Raw genomic sequence first — 15,689 nt, 5'->3', positions numbered from 1 at the left:
TGAGACAGACATGGGCACAGCTGTTCCAAGTACCATCCTGGGAAGAATGCCTTAGCCAACAGTTAGAGTAGTCCAGCAGCACTGGCCTGGCTGCCCATAACATAGAGATGGGGTTGGAGAATTGTAGCCAAGAAGAGTTTTCTGAATCCATTGGCATGCCTCCTCACTAGGAATGGCCAGATGCCATTAAAGATACAAATACTGTTCAGTTATGTCATTGCACATTTATATGCAGACATGATTCTGATTTGGCTTAAGGGAGAAAATGTGCTGGACGTACAGACATGAGTTTTCATTCAGTTTGAGTGACAGTTAAATTTCTCATAGTAAATTAATAGGTATGTACTATGGCTTTATATTTCAGTAAATTGTAAACTTTGTTGGCACAATAAGTATTTCCAAGATATAGCTGTGGAGTCTTCAAAACCCAAGGCCAGCCTGACCTGTGGTGGCGCAGTGGATAAAGCGTCGACCTGGAAATGCTGAGGTCGCCGGTTCGAAACCCTGGGCTTGCCTGGTCAAGGCATATATGGGAGTTGATGCTTCCAGCTCCTCCCCACCTTCTCCTTCTCTGTCTCTCTCTCCTCTCTCTCTCCCTCTCTGTCTCTCTCTCCTCTCTAAAATGAATAAATAAAAAATTAAAAAACCAAAACAACCCCCCCCAAAACAACAACAACAACAACAACAACAAAAAAAACCCAAGCCCACATCCCTGTCAGTGGTACATTCAACACCACAAATGCCACCTGTGGGGTCTTTTGGGACAGTCTTCTCCATGTACGCACCCTGGCATTAAGAAACCCAGGTTTAGCAAAGCAGAACCACACACCATTAGATCTCAGGGGGTCTGATGCAGCATCTCATCCAAATGCCCCATTTTCCAGGTGAGAAACTGAGTTTCAGAGAGGCAGAGAACTTGACCAAAAGCCCATAATGTTTTAGCAGTGAGAACCCAGGTTAGAGCCCCAGGTCAATGCTCCATTCAGAATATGCTACGGCCTTACCTGGAATAGGTAGACACATTCAGCATATATCCCAAACCACCACATAGCTCCTTGCCTCTGGAGCAGGATGGTCACTGAGTGGTATGTCTTGGATCTCCAAGCCCAGGTTATTGACAGGGACAAAGGAAAGATGAAAGGAAAGAACTGATGCACTCCTTCCTGCCCTGGAAGCAGAAATGTGCTTGTGTGAAAAGAAAGTGGGAAGAGTACTGAGAGAGTGCCTTTTTGAGTCACTGGAGTCAGTGAATAGATGGGAGATGTTTAGTCGGTCAGGCCTGTGAAACCCAGCTTCTTCAGTACTCACCTCTGCTGCCATCACCTGAATGGAGGACAGAGAAGTCTGCATGTGAGTAAATAATCTGTACTGTTTCTGGAGACAGGCAGGGATCCAGGAGTCTCTGCCTCTGGGAGCTCAGGGTGGAAACCACACCTTGTTATTCCTGCCTTCTCTAAAATAGCCAGATAAACTTGAAGTCTGAGCACTCCACATTTGGGAGAGGCTTGTGGGAAAGGGTTTTGGCTGGGAGCAGTGGAGAAAGGGGAGGGAAGTGCTTTGAAGGCAGTGAGAACCCCTCAAATATGTGGGTCTGACATTCTGGGACTGGGGCAATGATGAAGGGGCTGCCTCATTCACCACCTCCCCGTTCTCTCTTCCCACTTGTCTTCCTGAGATCACTATTTCTTTCCTTAGTTTCTTTCATCTTTTACTAGGAAGAGGCTGGGAAGAGCTGTGTGTCATCTCCATTTGTCCCCGTGACAACTCCCCTAGTCCATCATTTTCTCCCTCCTGCCCTGCGTTCCTCCTCATCCTTTTTCCTTCTACCCCCCCACCCCCACCCCCAACAATGGTCTCTCCCTATGCTCAGCGGCATGGGGGGGGGGGCGGGGCCGGAGCGTAGTTGGCGGGGGGCAGGTCTGCATTGCTGCTTCTCCGGGTTCCCGGAGCAGTCGCCGCTGCCGTCAGCCTCGCGACAGGGACCTCCGCCCTCACCCGGGATTCTCTTACCCGGGGGACCCAGCCCAGGTGAGACCCCTCCTCTCAGATTCTCACTCCACCCCGCCCGGGGCAGAAGCATCCTTGCTTTGCAGCCATTTTATTCTCAGATGCTTTGCTGGTGGGGAGGGCGACCATCCCCGCTTTAGGGGTGAGGGGATCGGTAGTGGCTTGAATGGACCTTTATTTCAGTTACTATATCTGTACATATACTAACTGAAATAAAATTTACATATATATATATATATATATATATATATATATATATATATATATATATATATATATATATATATATATGCAAGAGGGGTGTTTTGCTCTACTACCCTCCTCCCTTCTCTAGATGTTGACGGGGTGGGGGGGTCGTTAGACGGAATAGGGTTCCTTCAGACTGTAATTCCCTCTTCACCTTGGCGATTACTGCCTCCTTCTCCCCCCCCCCCCCCCAGTGATAAATGACCTTGGCTGGGGCCAGAGAATTGATGCTGCCTCAGTCTGCCCGCCTGGACTTGGGGGGTGCAGTGGAGGAAGGGCAGTGAAGGAGGGAGGGAAGGGGGAGGTGAAGAATGGAAATGCCGGGTAGATGGAGATGGTGGAGATGGTAAACCATCAGGTTTGGGGGCATGGATGGTGGGTTTGGAGGCAGTTGCTCTGGGTGGGGGGAAGGGGTGTTGAGTGATGTTGGGCACTTGTCCAGCAGCAGGACCACGGGTGAGGGGAGACGCTGACAATCAGTTCAGTCAATTCTAGGGACTCATCCCTCACTGCAGAGCCCAGGTGGGATGGAAGTGGGGGTAACCACAAATGCCGGTAGGGAAGTAAGATGCCTGTGAGTGTGTAGAGGTCTCTTCCTTATCCCTGCCTCTCTGCCCTCCGTATTCCAACGTGTGCGTTCTCAGCTGACTCTCTTTCCCCCCTCAGAACTGTGGGTACTTTATCTTCCTGGGTGGGATATAGGGAGGGGAGTTGCAACCTTGGCTGTCCTGGAGTGGGGCTGAGGCTCAATAGCCCAGCTTTAACAGGGAGGGATGCTCCAGTACCTTCTCTCTCATGGTCCCCCCACCCCCCCCTCTGTGGATGTTTTGATAACAGACTGCTTCTTAATGACCTTGTCACCTGGGCTAGGGTGGACTGGGGAATCTGGGTGGTTCCCAAAGTCAGGTGCTTTAATGGGTGAGTGGGGGACTTCTTCTGGATCCTCCTCTTATCCAGGTATGAGTGAGTTGTCCTGAAAGGCAGCATTTGCTCAGGAGTCCCAGTCCCCCCTCCTCTGCTGAGAATCTCTTGGGCACATTTTTTTTTGGTCAGGTGGAACCAGCCCACCTTAAAGGGCTGTGTACCCTGAATCTCGCCTCCTTTAGCTTCCACCTCTCCAAGGCTTGTCTGTCTCCCATAGGCTTAGCCACCCTGTGCTGCTTTTGGGGCTAAAAATAGCATCACTTTCTCACCAGCTCAAAGAATTTTGTCTTCTTTCTCTCCTTCCTGACCGCTTGGGCTTGCTGGCCCTGGGGGTACTGGCTGTTGATCCATCATGCTCTGCTGTGGCTCTGGGGCCTTCTCCACCCTACATGTACCCTCAGGGGTAAATAGTGATAACAAACATTGGGTATGGCTCCTGGGGTTTAGGGGAAGAACCTAGCCGGGGAAGAAAGAAGAGGAAAGCAAATTGCCACATAGTGAGGGAATTCCACAGTTCAAGACGGAACTTTCATGGGGGATGGTTTGGGCTCTGATCCACAAAGAAAAGGTGACATAGGGGTCACTGGTTCTGGTCATTGTGGTCCACTGCTCACATCTGTCCTGAGGGTTTAAGGTTCTGCTTGCCAGTGCTTCTGTCTGAACCACACAGCGTTACTTACCCTGTTTTCCCTGGCTCCTGTGCGTGCCTATGCGAGTGTGCTCGTGCCTGTGTGTGCCTGTGCATGTGTGTGAGACACTTAATGAAGAGGGTGCCAGCAAACGGAGGCAGGATATTTCAGAGGAATGATCTCTGATGAGAATCTAGTCCTGAATCCTCTGCTTTCATGAAGGAAGGGAGAGTGCGCCTATGTCTCTCTCTGGAGAATGTCTTTTTTTGGGGGAGGTTCAAGCCCCTTCATGCTCCACCAGTCTCCTACGCAATGCGGTATCTGTGGACTCCTTATCCTTAGAGTCCCGGAGGTGGAACAGAAAGGATTAAGGGGGATTAGGAAAGGAGGCCCTGGAGGACTGAGGTGCACCTACAGACTTTAGACCCCCCCCTGCTGGAAGTATATACTGATCAGTCATCTCCATCCCTACCCCACCAGTGAAGGGGGGCCCATGTATGATACCCTGGAAGAAGGCAGCAGCGGCCAGTCATTACCCCTTTTGATCTGTCCTCTTCTCCATGGCCTCAGGTTCTAGGTCTCCCTTTTCCCTAGCCTTCTCTTGTTTGTCTGACTGGAGACAACGTGGAGTTAGTTTGAACACAGACAGATGGGTCGTGGGACTGTTTTGGAAGGGCTCAATATCACCCAAGTATGTTTGGGTGCAAGAGCACCTGAGTATGACCCCCTGCTTTTCCTTTGCTGTTTCCTGCTTCTTTCACATTTATCAGTTTCATAGGTAGAAAGCTAATATTTATAGAATATCTACTGTGAGATTAAATTCTCACATGAGCTTGGAGAAATAGAGGTTATTACCCCCAGTTTAAATATAAGGACACTGAAGCTTAGGGAAGTTAAGTAACCTGCCCAAGATTGGTTAGTAAGTAAATAGCAGAGCTGGGATTTCGGCTCACATCACATAACCGTGGTGCACTTCGTGCAGGACCGGCTTTCTCTGTTCCAGTTTCCCGTTCTGCGGCTCACCCAAAAGAGCACTCAGAAGTGGCTTTTTCTGAGGTCTTTTGAGGGAGTAGCAGGCATCTCAGTATATCATAATCACCACAAACAGTAATAACATATTTATTCATCACTTTTTATATGCTAGATACTATGGTAAGAAGCTTATATGTATTATGTTACCTAATCATTACTTTCCCCTTAAGTAAGAGGAAACTGAGGCTTGGAAGTTCAGAGATTTGCCCGTGGTCACTTAGCTAGTAAGTGCTGATGATGCAGGAAGTCAGACTCAGGTCTGTGTGACTCTGGAAGCCGAGCTTTTTTCTCACTGGGCAATGTTGGGAGAAGACCTTTCCTTGGGAGGTGTGTAAACATGGAACCTGAGGGGAGGACTTTGGAAGCTCCCCTCAGATGCCTTCAGTGGACTGAAGGAAATAGGTTAAATGACTTGGTTCTTCTCCTTTTACACATTCTCCCCAAGCTCTCCCCTCAGTAAGAAACCCAGACCAGACTGGAATATGAGGGAATTATGGTCTCTAACATTTCCTGTTTTGTTTTTTGCAGGTTGGTGGTAAAGGAGGGGCCTGACCTTGCTATGGGGCAGAGGGTCAGGAGGAGAGCTCTGTGTAGGTGACTGTGATTCAGGAGCAAACCCCATGGGTCTAGTCTCCAAGGTCAAAGTAAGGGCATTTATACTGAATGACCTGCAGTTGGTCCCAATAGTGGGGGTTTGAAGCAAGGAGACCAGGTCTGTACCACGTGGCGCAGGTGGGGCTCTGGGTTGACAGGAGCTCTGTATTGGCCTTCTTTACAATTTTGGGCGTTACAACCTCTTTTTTTCTCCCTCTTATTGTTCCTAGATCTCCAATGGTGCCTGGAAGAGAAGTAGGCAGCTTTTTCTGAGTTATCCTGGCTCTCCAGCTTAGCACCTCCAAGCTGGGTCCCCCTTCCCTTCCTGCTCCCCTGCCCTCTTTCCTATTCACCCAAATGAACTGGGTAGAGGCCAAACCTCCTCTCCCTCCTTTCTTCTCCTAGACATTCACTGGCCAGGTCCTATTTTCTCCTTTTCTGTGCCCAAAGATACTTGAACGTACTTCATCTAAGTATTGGGAGAAGGACCTTACTGACTCCAGAGTCCTTGAGCAGAAGCTGAATAAGGAGCAGGGTGTGGTGGAGACCCATCATGGAAGAGGGCTTCAGAGACCGAGCAGCTTTCATCCGTGGGGCCAAAGACATTGCCAAGGAAGTCAAGAAGCATGCGGCCAAGAAGGTGGTGAAAGGCCTGGACAGAGTCCAGGACGAATATTCCCGCAGATCCTACTCCCGCTTTGAGGAGGAGGATGATGATGATGACTTCCCTGCCCCTGCTGATGGCTGTTATCATGGGGAAGGGACCCAGGATGAGGATGAAGGTGGCGCATCCAGTGATGCCACTGAGGGCCATGACGACGATGATGAGATCTACGAGGGGGAATATCAGGGCATCCCCCGGGCAGAGTCGGGAGGCAAAGGCGAGCAGATGGCAGATGGGGCACCCCTGGCTGGAGTGAGGGGAGGCTTGGGTGATGGAGAAGGCCCCCCTGGGGGCCGGGGGCCAGCACAGCGGCAGAAAGAACGGAAAGAACTGGCCCAGCAGTATGAAGCCATCCTCCAGGAGTGTGGTCATGGCCGCTTCCAGTGGACACTCTACTTCGTGCTTGGTCTGGCGCTGATGGCTGATGGTGTTGAGGTCTTTGTGGTAGTCTTCGTGCTGCCCAGTGCTGAGAAAGACATGTGCCTGTCTGACTCCAACAAAGGCATGCTGGGTAAGACACGCTGGGGGTGCTTCACCCCATCCTGCCCCAAATTCTGTAAATACCCCATGCTTCTGAGAACTCCTGTACTCACTGCTGGGCTCCCTAGGATCCTGCTTTTAGAAAGTCTCCAGAGGGCTCAGGGTTTCTCTGCACTCTCCTTCACACAACCTTCCCGTTGAGTTTGGGTCACAGTGAGGTTGTTGGTGCAAGAAAAGCCTGGGGGAGGACAGCTGGGCTTGGGCTGGTGATTGGGTGGTGACCTGCTTAGTTCTGCAGGAGGTGGCCATGGTGGGAGGGACCCCACTTTGTGTTTCTTCAGAGCCTCTCCTCTTGTTATCCTGTTCCCTTTCCTGGATTTGGCAACTAGAAGTCAGTATTCAAACTCCCTAGATTATCTGAGAAGGGTTGGTTTGGGGTGGTGGAGGCAGGGGAAGAATCCTGGGCCTGTCTCCAGCCTGAGGAGCTCTAGGTCAGCCTTGGGAGTCACAGGCCAGTCAATGGTTCCTGATGGTCCTTTCTGATGAGGACCCTGAGGGAGGAAATGCCTAGACTCACTCATAAAGGATCTCAGTCTTGCTCTGCCACCAAGTTGCTGTGAGGTCTTGGGCAAGTCCCTTTTCCCTGGGGCATGGATTAGGCATGGGTAAAATGGGGAGTTTGGAGTAGATGATTTTTAAGAACAATTTCAAATTCTGAATTTATGAAGGAAGAAACAGGAGAGTTTTAGGACCAGAAGTTTTGGAACTACAAGGAGTGAAGGATGGATTTTGTGGGGAGGATTCCCTGGGAGAAGTAAAGGACTAGAGCTCTTTTCCCAGGGAACATGAGAGACCCCTCCTGCTACTTTGAGGGTCTCAAGGCAGGGAGGATGGAGGGGATCCTGGCTGGGTCTAGGAGTATGGTTAGATCCATTCCTCATTCCAGGCAAGCCAGAGATGGGGACATTGTTTAGCTGACAGCAAGAGAGAGAAAGGGTGAGCAAGAGAGCGAGAGAATTCTGAAAGGAGAATTCTGAGATCCTGCTGTGTCTGTATTCCTGACCCTGAGCTGTGGGCCTACAGAGATGGCCTTCCATCATTGCTCTCAAAATGCTTCTCTCATTTGCTCTCACCTCTGGGTAGACTCAGTCAGCTTCTTGAAGTCCTCAGGTCCTTGGCACATTCTGCTGCAGTTTCAGATCATTGAATGTTCAGTGAATGGGAAAATTAAAGTGGGTCTGATCATATCCTTCCTCCTCTGTGTTCCTCCCATCAGGCCTCATCGTCTATCTGGGCATGATGGTGGGAGCCTTCCTCTGGGGCGGTCTGGCTGATCGGCTGGGTCGGAGGCAGTGTCTGCTCATTTCGCTCTCCGTCAACAGTGTCTTCGCCTTTTTCTCATCTTTTGTCCAGGGTTATGGCACTTTCCTCTTCTGCCGCCTCCTTTCTGGGGTCGGGTGAGTGTCCACCTCCTAAGCCCCTGGAGGACAGGACTGTGCTCTGGTCACTGTTATATCTGTAGAGCCCGGCATAGTGCCAGCAATACCAGATGCACTTCAAGTATGTGTGAGTTGAATGAATAAATTCCTTTCTTCTCCCACTGTCTTCAGGCCAGCTTCTCCCTGTCCAGGACCTGTCTACTACCCGTCCAGAAGGCCATTCCATTTCTGCTCCACTCCTGATTCCTCTACCCCTCCCTTTAGTTCCTTTCTGAGTCTGGCTTCCTGAAGAAGGCTAGTGGGTCTTAGCTTCACCCCAGGGCACCTGTGTACTCTTGAGTTATCCCCTTCCTGAGTCTACGTATTTCCTGCATTTGACACCCTGAACTCTGAAGCCTTGACCCATCCAACTCCTGCACTTCTACCTGCACATACTGCCTCTTTGTTTCCAAGCTCTTCTCTGGCCTGCCCCATATACCTGCCCTCAGACTCTCCTTTGCTCATCTTTATTTTTTTGGGGGGTGGAATGTTCCCCTTTTCCGTAATTATCTTCCCTCCCTTCCACCTCTGCCAGTATCCTTAAGATTCAATGTCCTTCCCTTTCCCTGAGACCTGCTGTCTTGTTCCAGGGTTCCAAGGATGGGTGCCTGAAGGCTGGTGGTGAGGGAGCTTATAGGGCACAAGGTGTGAGAAGGAGTCTCTTTAGAAAGGTCTGGACAATGAAAGGGACTGGGAATCCAGATCGCTGGGGAGACCCCTGGCAAGAGATCAGGAATGTGGCTGTTTTTCAGTGCTGAATTCTTGCAATGCCCTCCAGGATTGGAGGGTCCATCCCCATTGTCTTCTCCTATTTCTCGGAGTTTCTGGCCCAGGAGAAACGTGGGGAGCATCTGAGCTGGCTCTGCATGTTCTGGATGATTGGTGGAGTATACGCAGCTGCCATGGCCTGGGCCATCATCCCCCACTATGGTGAGCAGCCCGCCAGGAATGCCCCGTCTGTCTCCCTCCTCCCCTGTGCTCCCTGTGGTGGGAACTCCCAGCCAGTTGGCCTCTCTGCTGATTCTATGACTGTCCCCTGCCAGGGTGGAGCTTTCAGATGGGGTCTGCTTACCAGTTTCACAGCTGGAGGGTCTTTGTCCTCGTCTGCGCTTTTCCTTCTGTGTTTGCTATCGGGGCTCTGACCACACAGCCTGAGAGTCCCCGCTTCTTCCTGGAGGTGACTGGGCTGGGGCTGGGCTGGGGGTGTGGCAACAGGGGCTCCTGAGTTCAAACACCGCTGTGGGTGGGGTTTGATACTATACAGCTGCCTTCCTTCCTCAGGGGGCCCATACTCTGTTGGACTTGATCTTACTTCCTTTGTGTAGATTGTATCTCTAGAAGAGGTCTGTGGGTGGAGAAACCAGGAAACCTGTTCAACCATAGGTGGATTAGAATTTGACAAGCGGGGACCTGGCCCTTGACCTTATAGCTTCACAGAAGTTTCTTCTCCTCACTAACCCCTCTAATTCCAATTCTCCCCTCCAACTATACCTTGGTCCAGCAGGGCTAGAATGCTGCTCCTTCTCTGACTGCATGCTTTCCCACCCACTTGTTTTCTTTTCCTTTTCCATTGTACCAAGGATCCCTAGGACGTATGCCTGTATCTGTTTCCTAGACTCCTGCCACTCTTGCCCAAGTCTGATTATGTCTTCCCTGGGTCTCTTTCATAGTGGGTGATGGATGTGCCCATAGGTCAGGGGTTGGGGTAGCAGCTTTTCTGTGTTCTATAACTCTAGAAGCTAGGTTGGTGGGATGGGGTCTATAACCCAGGGTCAGGGAAGGGCTAACCTGGATGTGGGGGTTCTGTCGGCTCTAGAATGGGAAGCATGATGAGGCGTGGATGGTGCTGAAGCAAGTTCATGACACCAACATGCGAGCCAAGGGGCATCCCGAGAGAGTCTTCTCAGTAAGTTACAGTCTTCCCCCTCAGTCCTCCAAGCCACTGCACTCCAACCCCCACCTGGCCCTCTCTGGATACCCCCACCTTTGTAGGCACCTCTGAACACACCCTCCCTCAATGACATCTCTTAAGGCATCCTGTCCACCCCTTTCTCCCATTTTGCTACTGTAGGAGAAAGCCAGGCACCTGGAAGGGGTTGGGAAATGCAGACAGTAGGTGACTGCTCACCCCTTCTCTTGACCCCAGGTAACCCACATTAAGACGATTCACCAGGAGGATGAGTTGATTGAGATCCAGTCAGACACAGGGACCTGGTACCAGCGCTGGGGGGTCCGAGCATTGAGCCTGGGGGGGCAGGTAATGGAGGATTGGATGGTGGAGAGAGAGAAGGAAGTGGGAGAGGTGGAGAGGAAGTCAGGGCTTGACCTATGTGTGCAGGGATGGGTAAACTGAAGGGAGGTGGTAGGGGAGAAACATGGGGATCTGGGGTGCTTGAAGTTAGTGTGGCCACTATCCAACTTTGTTCTATTCTGCTTAGGTTTGGGGGAATTTCCTCTCCTGTTTTGGAACAGAATATCGACGCATCACTCTGATGATGATGGGTGTGTGGTTCACCATGTCGTTCAGGTGAGAAGGTGTGTGGGGTTGTGGTTTGTGGTCGACATGACGGTGTGTGGTTTGGGTGGGAGGTGGGGAAGTTGGAAATGAAGGAGGCGAGTAATGAGGGATGGTGCTGTTCAGATCCCGTGATCTTCCATCCTGCTCCTCAACAGCATTCACTGATCCAACAAACTTATATTACAGGTTGAACTGTATTAAGTTTCTATTCTGTGTCAGGTACTGTACTAGGCTGAAATAGACTTGGTCTCAGTCCTCATGGAGTTTACCTCTTGGTCAGGAAGCTAGACAAAACCAGCATACAGCAGTGTGATGAGTGCCACATGGGGGAAGTACACACTGTCCTGGGCAAAGCAGAGGGGCTTCCTAGCCCGGATCTGAGTCCTGAGGGATGAATGGGGGTTAGGCTGAGGGTAGGTTGAGGAGGCTGTTTTAGGCAGAGGGAAGAGCAAATGCCTGGAAGATAAAGTACTCTTTTATTTATATGGTGGGAGGGTCAGAAGAACCACAGTAATCAGTGAAGGGAGGAGTGATGAGGGGCGAAGCTGGAGAGGTAAGCAAGGTCCTGATCCTTGATTTCCTCCTTACCCTGGACTGCCTGATTCCAATCCCTGAGCCCTGTCTGATTCCATCGCCCTTGACTCTTCAGTTACTATGGCCTGACTGTCTGGTTTCCTGACATGATCCGCCATCTCCAGGCGGTGGACTATGCAGCCCGCACCAAAGTATTCCCTGGGGAGCATGTAGAGCATGTGACTTTTAACTTCACCCTGGAGAACCAGATCCACCGAGGGGGACAGTACTTCAATGACAAGTATGTGGGGACCTTCACATTGTAGTCTTCCTCTGTCCCTCTACTCCTCGTCTCTTATGCGTTTGGGAGTTTTGAGACAGATATTTTGGGGTGAAGATCTGTGGTTTCTCTGTAATGCCACAGCTCCCCAGAACTTCCAGCCTGGGAGGAGGGGCTGAGGAGGAGGGGAAGTGCCTCTCACCATCCTGGTCTTCCAGGTTCATCGGGCTGCGTCTGAAGTCAGTGTCCTTTGAAGATTCCCTTTTTGAGGAGTGTTATTTTGAGGATGTCACATCCAGCAACACATTTTTCCGCAACTGCACATTCATCAACACCGTGTTCTATAACACTGGTAAAGTGGAGTGGCCAGTGGCTGTCAGACCACAGGGTTGGGAACATCTTGAGGAGTGGTCCCTAGCTCAGGGTTCTCTGGAGGAAGGTGGTATGGGGCCTACAAGATACCACCAATAATTCTAAAAATCTAATGGAAATTGAACTTTTTCCTGTAATAGAATATCTGACAAAGATATCTAATTTCTTTGCCTTTGCCTGGAATTAAAACAACTCAATATGGTGATAGTAATGCACTTTAAAAACAATTATTGATTGATTTTAGAGAGAGAGAAAGGGACAGGGAGAAAGAAACATTAATTTGTTGTTCTGCTTATTTATGCATTCATTGGTTGATTCTTGTATGTGTCCTGCCTGAGGATTGAACCTGCAACCTTCGTGTATTGGGACAATGCTCTAACCAACCGAGGTATCCAGCCAGGGCAGTAATGCACTTTTGAAGAGGGCAAAAATCATTCAAAACAGGGCCCTTGGGGAAAAGAAAAACAATAAAAGAAATATTTGATGGGGAAAAGGTTGGGAATCATTGTATGAATCCATTTAACAGTGATTCTCGAACTATATGTATAAGAAATTCTGGAATTGTGAGTTTAATTTGGGTTCCCTACCTCTTAATGGAGGACTTGTGAGCTTTTCCCATCTTGCAGGAAAAAATAATGCATAGGACTTTGAATGATTTTAAATATTTTTCTCACTTTTTCCTAAACCTACGGCATTGCTAACTGCTAGTAGCAGGGCTGACAAAAAAATGAACAGGAAGCAGATTATTGATAAGAAAACTTGGAAACAGATGGTCACACTGTTTCATTGGATAGACTATGGACATTTTCTGTTGTTAAGATTGTTAGTTCCTATGGTGATGTTATTTGATGTTTTGTAATGCGTGCTAAACCCCATAGAGGCAGAGCCCTGAGCCATAAGCTGTAGCAGCCACCCTCTCTTGCTTGACATGACTGCCTGTCTGTCTTGACCCTCATCCTTTCATCCTCAGATCTGTTTGAGTACAAGTTTGTGAATAGTCGTCTGGTGAATAGCACATTCCTGCACAACAAGGAAGGTTGCCCATTAGATGTGACAGGGACGGGAGAAGGTGCCTACATGGTGTACTTTGTCAGCTTCCTGGGGACACTGGCTGTGCTTCCGGGGAATATCGTGTCTGCCCTGCTCATGGACAAGATTGGCAGACTCCGAATGCTTGGTAAGGGGGAGAAGCTGGGTGGTGGTGTCAGGACTGACTAGGGTGCTGTGGGGAAGGGAGAGTGTCAACTGTCTTAACTTCGTCTGTGAGAGAGCTCAGCCAGAGAAGTTTCTCTCCGGTTTTCTGCTCAGGGGGGTGGCTGCAGGATGGGGTGGGGCCTGGGCTGGAAGTTTGTGGGTAAAGGAGGTAGATCGGATAGCATCTGTCTCAGGGTGCAGGGTTTGAGGTTATAGGTTTTGAATTTCAGTTCCATCACCTACCCTGGGCAAGTTCTTTAACTTCAGTGAGTTCACTTGTGTCATCTGGAAAATGGGGGTGATGACAGAACCTGCCTTTTAGGGTTGACATATTAGATCAGTGCACATAATTCATTGAGTTGCTTGGCCCATAGCCAGCGCTGAAGAAGTTGTTGGTACTGATATTACTAAGAAGAAAATTATAAGGGAGGCTTGGGATGAGTGAAAAGCCTTACTTTTGGGTAACTCAGAAGAGTCACCTGGCTGCCTTCCACAACAGTTGATGAGACAGGGTGGGTGGTGGTGGGTTCACACTGCTCTATCCTTTCCTGGCTCTAGCTGGCTCCAGCGTGATGTCGTGTGTCTCCTGCTTCTTCCTGTCTTTTGGGAACAGCGAGTCAGCCATGATCGCTCTGCTCTGCCTTTTTGGGGGGGTCAGCATTGCATCCTGGAATGCGCTGGACGTGTTGACTGTTGAACTCTACCCCTCGGACAAGAGGTGGAGTATGGTGGGGTCGGGCAGCAGTTTGAGGGCCTAAAGGGTGGGGAAGAAGTGGGGTGAGGAAGGGGCTGAATGAGAGAAGCATCTTTAGGGGTGAAAGGATACACATTCCTATTGAGTTTCTCCTCTAAGAGTTGTTAGTTTTTGTATTCACTCCTTGAAATCTTAACTATTAACTTATTTTTTTGGTCCCCTTACCCCTTGCCTCCCAATTTACCTATACTCCCTGATGTGCATCCCTCACCTGTCTGACCTCTGACCTTCCTCTTCCTCTTGGACACTGCCTGCCATCTTCCTTTACTTCCCCACGCCTTCCCTTCCCCCATGAACCCTCCCATGCCTCTTCCTTTTGTCTCCCTCCTGGGCTGGCCTCCCCATGCTGCACTGGGGGACCCCTGAACAGGACCACAGCCTTCGGCTTCCTGAATGCCCTGTGTAAGCTGGCAGCAGTGCTGGGGATCAGCATCTTCACGTCCTTTGTGGGAATCACCAAGGCTGCTCCCATCCTCTTTGCCTCTGCTGCCCTTGCCCTCGGTAGCTCTCTGGCTCTGAAGCTGCCTGAGACCCGGGGGCAGGTGCTGCAGTGAGGGGGGTCTCTGGGGCTTCAGGGGTGGCAGGCACACTGTGAGGCCAACTATTTCCCTCTCCCTGCCCTGCCATCCTGGCTCCCAGAGCCCTCACTACCCATGCCCATGTTTGTTGTCTTAGCCTTCCTTGTGTGTGTGTATGTGTGCATGTATGTGGGCAAGGACTACAGGGAAGGCTGCTTCATCCCAGTTTTGGGATGCAGCTCTACTCCCCACCTCCTTATACCGTTGACTTTGCACAAGAGAAGGCTTGGCCCCATCCTGCTCCCCCAGTGTTAGTGAGGGGGGTCCTTGCTCTTCTCAGCTCCAGGAGCTCCAGAACAGGCTTCCCCCTCATTCCCTCTGCCTGGGCCTGGGTGAAATCATGGGCATGTGGCTATGCTGGGGGCTGGGGCTTGGTGGATCATGGACCAAAAGAACAACTTAAAGTGAGAAGGGCCTTGAGTGCTCTCTTACACCTCCTGTTGGATGCTGGGGGAGTAGCAATAAACCTCAGCCCCTAGCCTCCACTTCCCCGTCAATTTAGGCTATAAGAAGCCTGAATTTAATGAAATTAACTTTATGATTCTTATTTATTTATATATTGGTTTGAGGCAGCTCATCAGGACTGCATGTGTACACTTTGTGTGTGTGTGTGTGCCCGCGCGCGCGATGGGGCGGGGTGTCACTATACTGCCCTAAAATAAAAGCCAAGGGTAATTTCAGTGGACACACACACAATCCTGCCTTCCACAGTACCTCCCCTAATCTTGTTTCTGTGCCGGGCCTGAGAGGGAGGAGCCCCAGGCCAGGCTGGGATAAGAGTAGGGAGATTTGAGGGTACTTTCCCTCCTCTCAAGCACAGGGCTCCTCTGGAGTGAAAGGGTCCACCCACTATAGCACAGATGGTAACAGCACAGCAGCTCTCCCACCCCCAACCTGTCTCCTCTCAGGCCCCTAGGGGGACAGGGGAGGGAAAGAAACCAGGCACATGGTCAAACCAGCAGATCAACAAGCACAAGGAGCTGGGGCAGGGGCAGGAAGCAGGGGCCCTCCCAGGGACTCCTCTGAAGTGGAAAGAGGTTGGGTAGCAAGCCAGGGAGCCCTGATGCAGGGACCAGAGCCTCAATTTCCCCATCTCACCCTTTCCACACAATAGCCCTTGTAGGTTAAACTGCCCCTGCCCCACCCTACTTTGTGTGACTGCTTTCTTTGGTGCCTCCCTCCCCATCACTGTAGCTATGATGTGTTTGTTGTAGTTTTTAGCTGTAAAATGTTAAAAGGAAAAAAGTGAAAACAGAAAATCCAAATTCACCGTCCTCATGCTGTGTCTGGTGTCCCGACCCTCTATGGTCACTCCCCCCATATTGAAACACTGAACCAGGAGGTGACTGTTTAACTCTTTGGTGTCTGTGCTCAACGGACCACCTTCTCCCCCAGTGCCCAGTGTGTGTGTGCCCTTTCCTCACCC

The 15,689-nt window shown here is 50.4% G+C and overlaps 1 protein-coding gene across 3 annotated transcripts; it reads left to right on the top strand.

The window, feature by feature from the left end:
* The first annotated feature begins 1,907 nt into the window (after positions 1-1,907).
* Positions 1,908-14,643, top strand: SV2A (synaptic vesicle glycoprotein 2A). 3 transcript variants are annotated; one of them, XM_066377328.1, is made up of 14 exons: positions 1,918-2,028; positions 5,367-5,428; positions 5,663-6,607; positions 7,853-8,033; positions 8,833-8,984; positions 9,098-9,231; positions 9,871-9,960; positions 10,201-10,311; positions 10,493-10,581; positions 11,222-11,386; positions 11,584-11,717; positions 12,708-12,914; positions 13,490-13,649; positions 14,056-14,643. In XM_066377328.1, the coding sequence occupies exons 3-14, from the start codon at positions 5,986-5,988 to the stop codon at positions 14,237-14,239; spliced, it is 2,229 nt and encodes a 742-aa protein (XP_066233425.1). In that variant the 5' UTR covers positions 1,918-2,028; positions 5,367-5,428; positions 5,663-5,985; the 3' UTR covers positions 14,240-14,643. The 3 variants fall into 3 exon arrangements, with proteins under 3 accessions (XP_066233426.1, XP_066233425.1, XP_066233424.1); XM_066377329.1 differs by lacking the exon at positions 5,367-5,428 and having other exon boundaries at positions 1,908-2,028; positions 5,883-6,607; XM_066377327.1 differs by lacking the exon at positions 5,367-5,428.
* The last annotated feature ends 1,046 nt before the right edge of the window (positions 14,644-15,689 follow it).

The sequence above is a fragment of the Saccopteryx leptura genome, chromosome 3 (assembly GCF_036850995.1).
Source record: "Saccopteryx leptura isolate mSacLep1 chromosome 3, mSacLep1_pri_phased_curated, whole genome shotgun sequence".
Lineage (NCBI taxonomy): Eukaryota > Metazoa > Chordata > Mammalia > Chiroptera > Emballonuridae > Saccopteryx > Saccopteryx leptura.
Note: the sequence above shows the minus strand (reverse complement) of the source record. Positions and strands in the feature narration are given on the sequence as shown.

Bases quoted from the DNA above. Each gene is read 5' to 3' on its own strand.
- SV2A (XM_066377329.1), top strand. From the start codon at position 5,986: ATGGAAGAGGGCTTCAGAGACCGAGCAGCTTTCATCCGTGGGGCCAAA. The intron at 8,985-9,097 runs GTGAGCAGCCCG...GTCCCCTGCCAG, and splicing joins GGCCATCATCCCCCACTATG to GGTGGAGCTTTCAGATGGGG. The intron at 11,718-12,707 runs GTAAAGTGGAGT...TTTCATCCTCAG, and splicing joins CACCGTGTTCTATAACACTG to ATCTGTTTGAGTACAAGTTT.